This window comes from Mytilus galloprovincialis, chromosome 11, assembly GCF_965363235.1.
Source record: "Mytilus galloprovincialis chromosome 11, xbMytGall1.hap1.1, whole genome shotgun sequence".
In the NCBI taxonomy this organism is placed as follows: Eukaryota; Metazoa; Mollusca; class Bivalvia; order Mytilida; family Mytilidae; genus Mytilus; species Mytilus galloprovincialis.
Window position 1 is genome coordinate 712,806 of NC_134848.1, and position 13,989 is coordinate 726,794.

At 33.4% G+C, this 13,989-nt stretch overlaps 2 protein-coding genes across 2 annotated transcripts in view; one reads left to right on the forward strand and one right to left on the reverse strand.

The window, feature by feature from the left end:
- LOC143051488 (aldo-keto reductaseMSMEI_2347-like) overlaps nt 1-13,989 on the forward strand; it is a 260,937-nt gene that overhangs the window by 61,905 nt on the left and 185,043 nt on the right. The window lies entirely within an intron of this gene.
- Nucleotides 7,946-13,989, reverse strand: part of LOC143051490 (fibroblast growth factor receptor 2-like) — a 98,317-nt gene continuing 92,273 nt past the window's right edge. The window contains exon 4 of the mRNA XM_076224358.1: nt 7,946-8,079. Within this exon, the coding sequence (XP_076080473.1) occupies nt 7,961-8,079 (119 nt within the window). The 3' untranslated portion in view covers nt 7,946-7,960. The remainder of the gene's footprint in view (nt 8,080-13,989) is intronic.

Here is a 13,989-nt window from a genome sequence, read left to right on the forward strand (position 1 = left end):
TATCATCAGATAAAAACAAAAAGGCATATACACAAATGACATCAGAAGAAATGAAACAACAACCATTAAATGAGCCATAGAGTTGTTATTTATTTTCGATCTATGAGTTTACATGTCCCTCTGGTATCTTTTGCCCCTCTATAACATGCTTCAGACTGTCAAACAGTTCACAAATTGTAAAATGAAATTAAGTTTTCCACGTTTATCAGAATACAATAATTAATGTATTTGTACACTTAACAATCTCACAATTTCATTTTAGATGGATGCAAATAATACAACAGACTGGCGTGATAATAGACCTTTGCCTGAATGTATGATGTATATGCTACAGAACGAGATCATGTGTGACGTCACGTTTAGAATAGGAGATGATATAACTCCTATCAAAGCACACAAGTATATGCTGTCTAGCCGAAGTGCCGTCTTCCATACCATGTTTGATGGGTCTCTACCAGAAAAGGGGGATATAACTATACCCGATGTTGATGGAGATACATTCCGAGATATTCTAAAGTGAGTAGATCATCGACACTGTAATTGATTGCTTGATTGATTGACGGTTATACACGCTATTTTCAGCATTCATGTCGGCAGGTTTTGTTGGCAGATGATGTTAAGCTTCCCTTCGTAGTACCTGAATACTATTTAGTTTAGTGGTAATCGTAATAGCACAATATAGGTCAAAAGATATAGGAAAGCAAAACTATTTCTGACACAAATATACTATGTGTACACGCACATAACAAAAACCAAAAAGGTTCTTAATCTCAAAGTCACTAGTCACTGTGATGAATATAACAAGATAAATTGATCAACTAAATTCAAGTTGAAGGTGTCAAATGTTAGGATTTTACCGTTCCTTATTGGTGTTAACCCACAAGAGCACTTCGGAAGCACTGAATCGACGAAGTGTTATTATAGGATTAAAAAATGGACATAAAATACCAGGGGGACAGTCAAACTCATAAATCGAATAAAAAATGACAACTCCGTGGCTAATAATTCAACAGATAAAAATCTTGATCTCAAAAACTCTAAGGCTTATTACAATGAAATACGATTCATTCATCTAACATTCGTAATAAATTTCAAGACTTAACATCGCCATGATTTATACCTTTGTTGCCTCTTATTCAGATAATCACTACCAGTGTGTCATTTATTAATTTTTTAATTTAAAACCGTTTAAGGATTGGTCCCCTTGCAAAAGTCTTCCAACGGTTACCCTGATTTTGCAAGGTAATGTTTAATATTTTTGTTACTTTTATATGCTATAATAGACACTTCAGTAAAAATTTCACTGCTTTCTTTGACTTTTTGAGGATTTTTCCAATGTTTTCTTATAATTTAAAGTTTTTCACCATTTGGTAATATTTTGTAATTAGTGTAAGTGGATATTGTTTTTTGTTCTTGTATTTCTAAAGTTTTTTAATAAATAATTTAAAACCAAATCGAAGGACAAACGAGGTCTGTCCCCTGGTTGGTTGAAGCTTGTAATAGATTCAGATTAAGTATGCTAATTAGATAGGTGCTCATAAAAAGTGCGCACAAATCACAGTGTGTAATTTTAACTTCTCAGTGCATGTTTTTCAGTTTATTTATTCTCAGTGTATCTTTTTGAAATCTCAGTGTGTAATTTTCAATTCTCAGTGTGGGTTTTTCATTTTTTGTAATCTCAGTGCGTTTTTATAAAATCTCAGTGTGTAATTTTTAAATATCAGTGAGTTTTGTTTAAATTCTCAGTGTGTAAACTTTTCGGAAAATGGTTTAAACATAGTTTTGACAAGAAAGGCTTGCCATAGTTTTTTTTAAAGGAATGTCTTGGTGTATAAACTTGGCAAATTCACCCACCAACAAATAAAATTTAAATATCCGAAGAAATTTTATTTTTTTGTGAGTTACTTGGTCCAGTTTATACACCAATAAACTCCATTAAAAAGGCGTTTAATTCTTATCATTCTTTAAAATTGGAGATAAGGAAAATATTTTTCTACACTTGTAACCTGTATCACACGTAAGTTGTATATTTATGTCATTAATAGGTCTGTCGCATGAATATATTTGTTGGTTAACGAAAAAAAAGTACTAAATGAAATTTGCTATCTGATAGAAAATAAAGTACAAAAACTTTCAAACGAATGTATTAATGTGTATTATTTAATCTAACGATTAACGTGCAGTGCAAATAAATTTTGTTAACGTCGGTGTTAGTATCGCCGCCATCTTGTTTACATTGGTTACGAAAAGAAAATCAGTCAATGTCGTCTATCAAAAATACACAACGTCAAGATCAACTACCGGAAGTCCTCTCGACCAATAATATCAACGTATTCCCTTATATGCAAATCATATAAGGATTATTTTCATTTACGTTATTTAACTGATAAACTCATTTATATATATAATCTGGCAGATACTTCTATAGCGATGACATCACAATTACAAACAACAATTTGAACGAGATGTATATGTTAGCTGCAGTAAAGGGAGAATCCGAGGCAGTCCTTAAACAAACGGACGCCATCACGAGTTGGTTGACAGATATAGAATAACCGTTTCACAAAAGTTTTTATTAATGTAAACCTACTTAAAGGGCAATTTGGACGCACTGAATTCTATGTAGTGAAATTTTCATTTGCGTTATTCAACTAAAATATTGAACTTAAATATTTTCTTTTGTAGATACTTCTATAGCGATGACATCACAATAACAAAACAACAATGTGAAGGAGATGTTGTATGCAGCTGATAAGTATATGTTAGCTGCAGTTAAGACAGAATGTGAGACAGTTCTTAATCAAACGGCGAAATCAGAGCTTGCAACCATCTATCAGATCTCCAAACAGAAAGCTTATACTATATGTCAGAACATGCGGTTAGTCTTTCCATAGATTGCTTGGAGATGATTTTGAAATCAGATTTTCTGGACTGCACTGAAACTGACATCTGTAAATTTATTTAAAAATGGTGTAAACACCAATTTAACCTGGTAAATTTAGAGCCCTCTGGCGGAAATATTAGAGAGGCTCTTGGAAATATTCTGTATTTGATAAGATTCCCAAATGTTGATATGACATTCTTTACAGAAGATGTGACTAGCTCTTGTTTACTTTCAGATGATGAGATGTTGTGTATTTATAAGCCCCATGTCGGTGTAATATCAAAAACATTTACATGTAGTTTAAGAGGTCCTGTATCTTAACGAAAAACTTATAAAATCAATCGATATGGACAGAGTACTGGACCGATTGGACATCAGGAAAACAGTATCTCATTTTTTTCTCCGATAAAGATATTTGGCTTAAAGGTGTTGCCATTTTTCTTCCTTTTGTTCAACCAATAGGCTTCAACCAGTTTGGAAACCAACAGGGTTTCATAAGCATCAGCATACGTATAATGGACGATTTCAACGAGGAAAAGATTCATGAAACCAAACAAACAATCTATGGACCAAGTTATGGTCAAATTTGGCAGATGAACTTTGCAAAACCAGTTCGTGTTCATTCAATGAGAGATTACTTAATTCAAATGGACAATACTGGACTTCAGACTTATTATGGTGTAAACTGTAAAGAATCTGTCACAGACAAGCGATCCGGGGTGACTAGTAAGTTTTAGAACTCTCAATTGATAGGTGCAGGATCTAACATTAATCAGGGACAATTTGGAGGGCTTTCATTTAGTGTGTAATGTGATTTTTTTAAATTTCAAACAATAATCAACAATTTATGTTTAATTTATATTTGTTTTAAATAATTCAGGAAAAGATAATGAGTGTTTTGTATACTGCTGTTTGTCTTTTTATACTTTTTTAACGTTGGCATTGTAAGTTTTATTTTGATTGATGGGTATGAACGTTCCTTTGGTATACATCATGCAAAGCATCTAACAAATTCAATTTCTTAATTAATCTTTTTTCATATCTTTTGTTCATGAAATAATATTTGACATGATTTTATGGTCGGATATTCAAAATACTAGTATGTACATATTTTATAGTTAAAAATATATAGAAAAAGCATAGATGTGGATTTATTCCTAAAAAAAAAACGTTCGAAAAGAATACAAATTTAGTTATGTTTTAAATTGGTAATGACAGAATAGATGGGAGTGCCAATATAAACAATATTCAAAGATCGTATTACAACATGTATAAGATAACATTTAGTAATAAATTCATTATCAACTTTAAACAACGCATGTTTTATGAGTGATTAAAACAGCTACACTTCCCATAAGTTGGTTAACCGTTATGGATTATTCCGTTTCACAGATATGTTTTAAATATCAGAACTGTCCAAATGTGACCTACTGAATTATACTTATTACCGGGTTTGTACTAACATAAGCCACACAACGGGTGCCACATGCGGAGCAGGATCTGCTTACTCTTATCCGAGATCACCCAATGTTTTAGTTCGGTTCGTGTTTCTCAATGTTTAGTTTTCTATGTTGTGTTTTGTGAATATATACTATTGTTTGTTTGTTGATCTTTTTTGTCTTTTTTTAGCTATTGCGTTGTCAGTTTATTTTCGACTTATGCATGAGTGTTAACGTCCCTTTGGCATTTTTCGCCTTTCTTTTTTCAAGCAAAAAGTAAAATCACAAATTTCAAGCAACAGGCATTGAAAAAGATGTAATACTTTTAGAATAACCAAAGAAAACGCACTTATTTTTACATCAGATGTTTAGTAGTTGTCGTTTGTTGATGCGGTTCATACGTGTTTCTCGGTTTTTTTATATAGATTAGACCATTGGTTTTCCCGTTTCAATGGTTTTACACTAGTCATTTTGGGGGCTCTTTATATCTTGCTATTCGGTGTGAGCCAAGGTTCCGTGTTGAAGACCGTACTTTGACCTTTAATGGTTTACATTTGAATTGGAGAGTTGTCTCATTAGCACTCATAACACATCGACTTATATCTATACACCGTTATAAATGCAGATTTAATGCGGGGTTCACACATTGCCGATTATTGCTCCCGTTTGAGATCAGACAGCGATACGACACGAAAAGTGAAAAAGTCGGATTAGTATCCTCAATTATCTGGAATGTCCTATTATTGTCTGAACGCAATCGTTTAAGTTCGTAACAGATTCCTACTGGTCGGGAAGGGTCCGAATAGTTCGGCAAAGCACCCCGACAATTAGGTGCGTCCCGTAACATTCGGGGAAACTCAGCCGATTTTTTCTAGTCGGATTACAATCGTGCCTATGTCTTGACAGATTCTGCTGTATCGGATCGAATTCCTAACAATGTTCTGTGTATTCGGGACGGTGTCCTGTGGAACGGGAATGATCTGGAGAAGTCCCGACAATAACAGAATACAATACGACTGAGACCAGACAAAGCCGTTTGCAATGCGATAGAGCGGACCGTGATAGGATTACGTTCCGACAGTACCTGATCATCCCGATTATGCCGACAGTTTTCAAACGGGTAACTTCCGTCAGCGTCGGTACACTGTCTTGTCACTATCTGATCTCTGTCGGATTACATTCGGTAGAATCGGGACGCAGTCGTGACAGACTCGGTCGAATTTTACCTGGCGAAAGATACAAATCGAATTTCCATCCACGATTCACAGGACCTTGATCAGACTTTTGACAAATTTTCATCGGGAATGGTCCTGTCAAGGACGGCAGTAAAAATCGTGAATGTGTGACCCCAGCTTAAGATAAAATGATAGTTTAAATAATAACTTTGCCTTATGATCTTTTTAAATATGCATTTATCATAACTATTTTCTTGTTAAATTATATACTTTTCTGATGCACAAATCATTCTTAATTTATGTATAATTGCACTTCCAGTATTCCTTTATTCCTATGCATATTTATTATAATGATTTGGCCTTGTATTTATGGTTCTTTTCATATTTACTGTAGACAATATCAATCAAAACCATGCAAGGAGTAAACAAAAACTCACAAAATCAAAGGATATTTAAATCAACAGTTATAAATAATAAATAAGAAACAACACGAACTTCACCAAAAACCGAGAGTGAAATCAGGTGCTCCGGAAGGGTAAGCATTTCCTGCACCGTAAACGGCACCCGTCCTGTTATGTCTTTGTTCAGTTTGGTAAAGATGGAAGGTTATTATAACTGAGGAAGCATATCAGATATTGTTTCTGATACACTTTTGTCATAATGGCCAACCAGCTCATGATGGCGACCGTAAAATTTCTTGAATTATGACATTAATTTGATTGATTCATAGTCCTGTCCTAGCAACTTTTGAGAAAGCAGTATTCCTCGTTTAACAAAATCACGTACCAATTGAGACACATATACTCCATATGCTGGTGCAACAAACGGAATGAATGTCCGCCGGACATATATACAAAACTTGATGAATAATTGAAATGAAGATATTTGCGTTATATATATATATATATATATATATATATATATACTAACTAATTGCTACCAAAGTCCCGATGCGTTAAAACAGCTACTAAAGTAAGCATGATTCAGCATTTTCAAAGAATTTAAGAAATCGGTTATTATCGAAAATCTTGATGTTATATTAATATTGTTTGGACGTACAATATGTTTTTTATAACAATTTAAGATAAATATGTTACTTTAAACTCAATAAAAAATCGGGAAATGTGTAAACTCGGCCTCCAAAATGTATACGTGCCTACTTTAAATTTTGTGCCTTCTTATACAATTTTTTAAAAAAAATATTGTTAAATTACTACTTAAGTCGCAATCACCGGAACTTCTCTTGATTTTGTATTCAAACAAGTATAAGGTCGTTAAAGTCAGCGTATATATTAAGGATAAGAATAACATTTCTTTTCGGAAGTCTTTGTTAATAAACAAACAAAACAGCAGTTCTGTTGGCAAGGAAGTTATATTTGTAGAAAAAAATTAAACGTAATCAAAAACTTTCAAGAAATTACGAGTAGTTTGTCTGAAATTAAAAATACATAAGGAATATCAAAATTATATGTAAATTGGAGTTGACACGTGCTGCAAAAAAAAGTGCACTGGTATATAAAAGAAAAACTTGATCAAACTTTTTGTGTTGTTTTATTAGCATAGAAATATAATTATAAGAAATGAATGCCTCTTTTTGTATTTTTTTTTTGGTGGTAAAAGGGAAGGGGGATTTTATATTGTTGATCGTGTGCATATTTTTCGAACGAACCGCTTCGTACAAGTTGTGCTTCAGTCGACACTTTTACAACTCAATTAAATTATTAAAAGAAGCATAATTTCTTAATTGAACAATCTGATTCTAAACATGTGATACGCGTTTTAAAACCCTAGACGGCTATATTATAATAATAATTATTTGCATGTACATTTATATTTTATAACTGACTAAGCGGTATGGGCTTTGCTCATTGTTAAAGGCTTACGGGGTGACCTATAGTTATTATTTCTGGGTCATCTGGTCTCCTGTATAGAATTGTCTCATTTCTACATAATGTACATGTTATTTAAACCCGTCCCCTTACATCTATAGTCTTCTTTTTTCTAAAGCCTGCATATATTCTGGGTTTCTTTTTTACGATTGAATGTTGTTAATTGACAGGTAGTTTTAAAGAGTTTTAAATATTCTTCCCCACATATGATCAGATCAATGTTTTCGTACTTTATATATGCATGAATATGTACTATGCTTGCTTTCTCAATTAAAATTGTGATGTCACAAAAAATTAATAGCACGAAAAGCCCATGAGATGAGGATATTCTTCAGTTTTAATAAAATTTATTAACTAGTAAATTTAAAATGTTCACTGCTGTGTAGATATTTATAAAACTTCGAAGTAGTGATCAATTTCTTCACCAATTGCGATAATTTCACGTTTCTTTCCCGATCCAATTTCCTATTATTTAGGTACCAAGAAACAACATTTATAAATAGTGCTTTTCTGTGTATTGGTTTTTCTAAAAATAGAATAATCCAAAAATACGCAATTCTACTTTCTATTGATTTACCTTCTTTTCTTCGTATGAGCTTCCTCTGTTAGGAACACCCCTCTTTTGAGGGTAATATGGATAAAAGTCTCTAAGTATGTACACACTCCGTGAATATATATACACTTGCTAAAATCTAAAATAAACTTTAAATAAGTGAGTGATAATTGTCAACAGCCATTATTGTTGTTGTTGTTGTGCTGGTAAATTCCTCCGTTGACTTCGGAGCACCCTGTCGTAAACAGGTATAAGGTTACCAAATGAAAAGATTGGTGGTGGTGTTCGGAAAAAGAATCAAATATATCACTAAACGTTCCTTTGTCTAAACTATTGTCTCACACGATATAAAGTTCACAGATTGTTATTATAAGTCGATCCGGCCCAAGTCGATCCGACCCCAAGTCGATGCGGCCCCATAATAAAATATGAATAAACTATATTCACTATATGGAGTAATTTGTGACAAGAACAAATGCACTATATTACCGCAAGGCCGTAGCTACCCTTGAGGCAAGTGAGGAAATTGCCTCACTAAAATTTCGACACTGATTATTTTTTTTTATTCAAATATATAAATATAATGGTCATTTTTGTTGTTCTGTCTCAACCTTAATTTCTATAACTTGTCATCCTTCCTTTTAAACTATTCTTCCTGGATATAACTCAACATTTCGTTTCTTTATATTCGGGTTTTCGAATAGTTATCAAAAGTACCAGGATTATAATTTTATACGCCAGACGCGCGTTTCGTCTACATAAGACTCATCAGTGACGCTCAGATCAAAATAGTTAAAAAAAGCCAAATAAATTTAAAGTTGAAGAGCATTGAGGATCAATAATTCCTAAAAGTTGTGCCAAATATGTGTCGAAATCGGACACAAATTATTCAATTTCAGAGGCGGATTTAGGGGGGGGGCAGGGGGCCCGGACCCCCCCCCCCTTTGGGGAAAAAAATTGGTTGCTTATATAGGGAATCACTGAAGCGTGACTGGAGCGGGCCCCCTCTTAGGTCAGTCAGTGGGCCCCCACTTATGAAAATTTCTGGATACGCCATATACGGATTAGCGCTGATAAATGAAACAACACCACTGATAGCACAACCTTTGTCATACATGTAACTTTTAACTGGCTTCTCCATTGTGTCAATCTTTTGAGATTCCCTCCTATGTTACATCCATCAGAGTACCTATGGTATTATGTATATTACACTCTCCTATGTTACATCCATCAGAGTACCTATGGTATTATGTGTACTACACTCTCCTATGTTACATCCATCAGAGTACCTATGGTATTATGCGTATTACACTCTCCTATGTTACATCCATCAGAGTACCTATGGTATTATGCGTATTACACTCTCATATGTTACATCCATCAGAGTACCTATGGTATTATGCGTATTACACTCTCCTATGTTACATCCATCAGAGTACCTATGGTATTATATGTATTACACCCTCCTACGTTACATCCATCAGAGTACCTATGGTATTATGCGTATTACACCCTCCTATGTTACATCCATCAGAGTACATCAGAATTGGGCGTATGTAAGTTACATTGGTCCCTCAAGTGTTGACCAATATGATCTACAAACATCCAACCCTCGTGAGTACTAATGTATGCAACCATTAAAACTTTGAAAATGCTTTGTCTTCTTGACGTACACATTAACTGTACCACAAGTACTGACCATTATTATCTACAAACATTAACCGAAGTTAATATATGAATAGCGGTTTAGGGCGACCAGCGGTAACCATCGTCAATATATGTGTTTGGTGACCAGAAGTAACCAAAGTGAATGATTGTGTTATGTGAGCATTAATATAAGGTGACCAGAGGTCAACATAGTGAATATATGTACAAGGTGACCAGAGGTAACCAGATTAAATGAGTGTGTTATGTGATCAGAGCATCATTGTAACTGGACCAGAGGTAAACATGGTCAATATGTGTCCAAGGTGAGCAGAGGTAACCTAAGTCAACATATGAAGAGCGGTGTAAGGTGACCAGAGGTAACCTCAGTCAATATTGGTCAGGGGACACATTTATCGTCCATTGATTTTCATTGTCTACGAATATAGTACCTATAGTGCATGTAGTATGAACAGTGTGTTACTTGCTATATTTTTATACCCTTTCCAAATTTGTTTCTTCATGTTTTATACCTCAAATAGCAAGTAGGGGGTGTGAATCTGAACTGTAAAAATATTTGGGTCATAGATTTTGAATTAAAGTAATCACTCCTTTTGTAATAGTATACATGCATATTTGAGTACAGTATTGCATATTGCAATTCAAATGCAACAAGTAATCAACAACAAATAGAAAACTAACGACTAAGTAGAATAAAGATGTAAGGGAAATTATAAGTCAATCTTGACGCATTTCTTGTTGCCTAAAATTTCCTTTTTTCACATAATTATGTTGTTTTTATTTGATTTAAATTTCTGTTATATAATAATTGTAGAGCATATATTTTGGTTGTGGTTAAGTTAAATATGATTATTTTTCACTTTATCATGTTTTTTCATTACCATATCCTGATTTAATCTGAAATTTGTCGGATTAGTTATGAATGTTCATCCTATCTTTCCACAGTTATTTGATTCAAGTTATTGCCAAACAAATATATCATAAAAATTTCCAAAATAACCTTGACCTCTGAAAAGCAAATGGTTATTCCTTCATCATACTCAAAAATACACAACCTTTATTGTCTTGGCAGCTTTTAACTATTTTCATTGCATACTTTATGCAGTTTACAACTTTTTTTTATCTAGAATTATTACCAAAGAGGAGGGGCTTGTAAAATTTAATAGCTTACCGAACTTCATTAGCTTCTCTTTTTGATGAGGAAATTTTACTAAGCCTAGTAAAGACATCGCTTTTTTCAACAATGTTGCTGAAATCTTCAGCCAAGTCTTTTGCCTCTTCTTCTGAAAAGCCTGAAAATAGGCTGATAGAAGTCTTGATGTTCCTTCTTATTACAATTCCTGGTGAAATGTTTGCCACTGATCTGCTCCTCTGGAAATAAAACAAATAGTACGTTTTCAAACACGTTTTTATCCTTTTTAATTTTTTCTTACCAAAATAATTTGTATGGGAAGATAAAGAATTGAAACAGTGCTGATATACTCACAACAAAGCCAGGAATGACGTCACAAGTAACGTAGAGCTAAAAGGGTACTAATGAATTGATTAATAAATATAATCAATGAAGAAGAAAAAAATATATCGAAACACTGTACCTTGGTGAAATTCCAATATTTAGTTTCCACCTTTTATTTAAATTACAATTTGTTTTAACATGTTTCAATACCTTTGTGTGATCTGATATTGTGATTTACCAGTTATATACCCTATACATCAATGTCTGATCTCTGCCTACCTTTGTTGTGATCTGATGTTGTGATTACCAGTTATATACCCTATACATCAATGATTTTTGCTGCCTTTTTATCTACCGTGTCCTTTGAAAAGACATGATCGCATATGGCTACATGCTATAGATTCGCTTTTTGTATATGTTGTTCGTAAACAAATTTAAACTGCAATGGTGACTGAGGTATAGAAATGTGACAATTTCCGTTTTTTACCGGCAGTCAAACCATTGCTAGAGCGGTTGGTCAATTTGACTGTGTGTGATGATTGAATTCAGAAAGCTAGGATACGTGAAATCTTATGCCTAATGTTTTGAGATTACCATACAAATCTGTGTATTTTGAATAACCTCTGAAACAACTTTTTGGGTGTCCGTAGATACCCGGGGTAGGTACCCAGTTATAATGCTAAAATTTTCCCGACCTTCAATGCAGATATATACCTATTGTACTCTTTCGTCCTGATCATACGTGAAATACTTGGCACTGGACCTTTCCTACTTAATTGATTAGGATTGTCAGTTTTCCTATCAAAGGTCGGTGGTTTTCTCTGGGCACTCCGGCATCCTCCACTGACAATAATAAAAACTGGCTGCCACGAAATAACCAATGGTATGCCTGGGCGGTGCTGGGGGAAGATGTTCACTCTTATGGGTAGTTGCCTTTATGTTGGTTTTCTAGGCTTTTATGATGATTTATCGTGTTTTCCGCTTAATGAAGCACCTATTTATGTTGGAAAACACATGTTAATGTTAGCCAAGGCCTTTATGATGAAAATGACACCTTGTATAGACCAATAATATGGTCAGTTTGGTCACTAGGGAGAAAAGATCCGGGGTTGGTATGGTCAATATTGGCGTCTGGCTATCCAAATTGAGGGTAGGGTCGATTAAAAAATTGTTGGCCTATGTCCACATATTTTTGTATTATAAATAAAGATTCAGGCATGTAAAAGACACTATAAGCATTTGTTTGGGCTATACCTGTAATATACACAAATGCCTGGGTGGTGCTGGGGGAAGATTTTTACTCTTATGGGTAGTTGCCTTTATGTTGGTTTTTCTAGGCTTTTATGGTGGTTTATCGTGTTTTACGCTTAATAAAGCACCTATTTATATACAAATACAAATATACAAATATTTTATTGGCACAAACACAATAACAATAATTGGGAAAGGCCTATATTTCAGTGCATTACAACAATGAATACAGCATACTAGTAGTTAAATATATATATAAGAACTCTATTGAAAAGCACATGTTAAAGTTATCCAAGGCCTCTACGATGGAAATGACACCTTGAGATTCATTGCTAGAAAAAAAGACATTTAACGAGTCGTATATATCGGTTTATTAAATATATCTTTTTAACTAAGAAAGTTGGTTTTATATAATTTAACCAAAAATAAAGGTATTTTACACTTTATCTATTTCATAAATAAAAAGCAATATATGGGCGTTTTTCAATAAAAGCGTTCCTTTCAGACCTAAAAAAAATGGAAAATCAACTAGTCTAAAATTTATTTTCAAGAGTTATTTTGAATACCTCTATTATAGACCTGTTTGTAAACAAAAAGTGCAATCTTAAATACTCTTTAAAATGATATTATTTTCATAACTTGTGTACTGTTTCGTCCCCTACGAAACTGCTTCTAAACACATATTTTTGCAATTTTAAATTTTTCCTATAGACATTCCAGTTTGTTTACGTTATATACTAGAAAAAATCTCATTTTTTTCTGAATTGGAGAACCATTTTTTATTGATAAAGATTAGACAGTACTTCACATATGAAGGTACAACTAATGTTATGTAGTGGACATTTTGATGCGTTTCGTAGTTGACAAAACCGTTTCGTAGTGGACAAAAAGTTTCGTAGTTGACATCAACCCTATTCTATGTTAATAAAATCATAATAAAAATTACATGAAACTAACCTTTGTTATTTGCTTTGCACGAATATAATTGAAAAAAGAGTAAAAAAAGACTGCATGGTAGTGGTAGTGTCCACTACGAAACGTTTTTCTCCCAAACTTGTTTCGTAGGGGACCGTTTCGTAGGGGACGTATTCACATGTTTTATTTTTTTCTCACAACCCCAATATTGCAATAGTAACAAGACTGACTGTATTCATCAAAGCATTATTAAGCTGTACACTGATATTTTTTTCATAATTTTAAAACCAGTTCCTGAATGAGATTTGGCCCGTTTCGTAGTGGACATTTACAAAAATACGGTATCACTCTGGTCCATTTGATGTGCTCAATTTTTCTTACCAACAGTTTAATTGCCGTTATAAAAGCATCACTTCTTTTGTAAGACCCTAATGTTTATATCTCTTGCAAACAAAAAATTACATTGATTTTATAAAACTGTTTATAAGCAAGTTTTAATGACTTCGTTTCGTAGTGGACATTGTGTTAGGGACACACCTTCTAAAATAAAAGCTGTTTATTAAAATATGTTGGCTCTAAACATACTTTTGAATTATTAAAGAACTTATATTAAGTAAAATTAATATTTATTTCTTCATTTTTTTACGATATTTGAGAGTATGAATGTTGAACAGGCGGTCTAGGGACATGCCATTTTGGTTGTTTTGGACCATTCAGGAATCAATGTCTTATCAATCTCTCTAAAAAATAAACTGTTTCTTT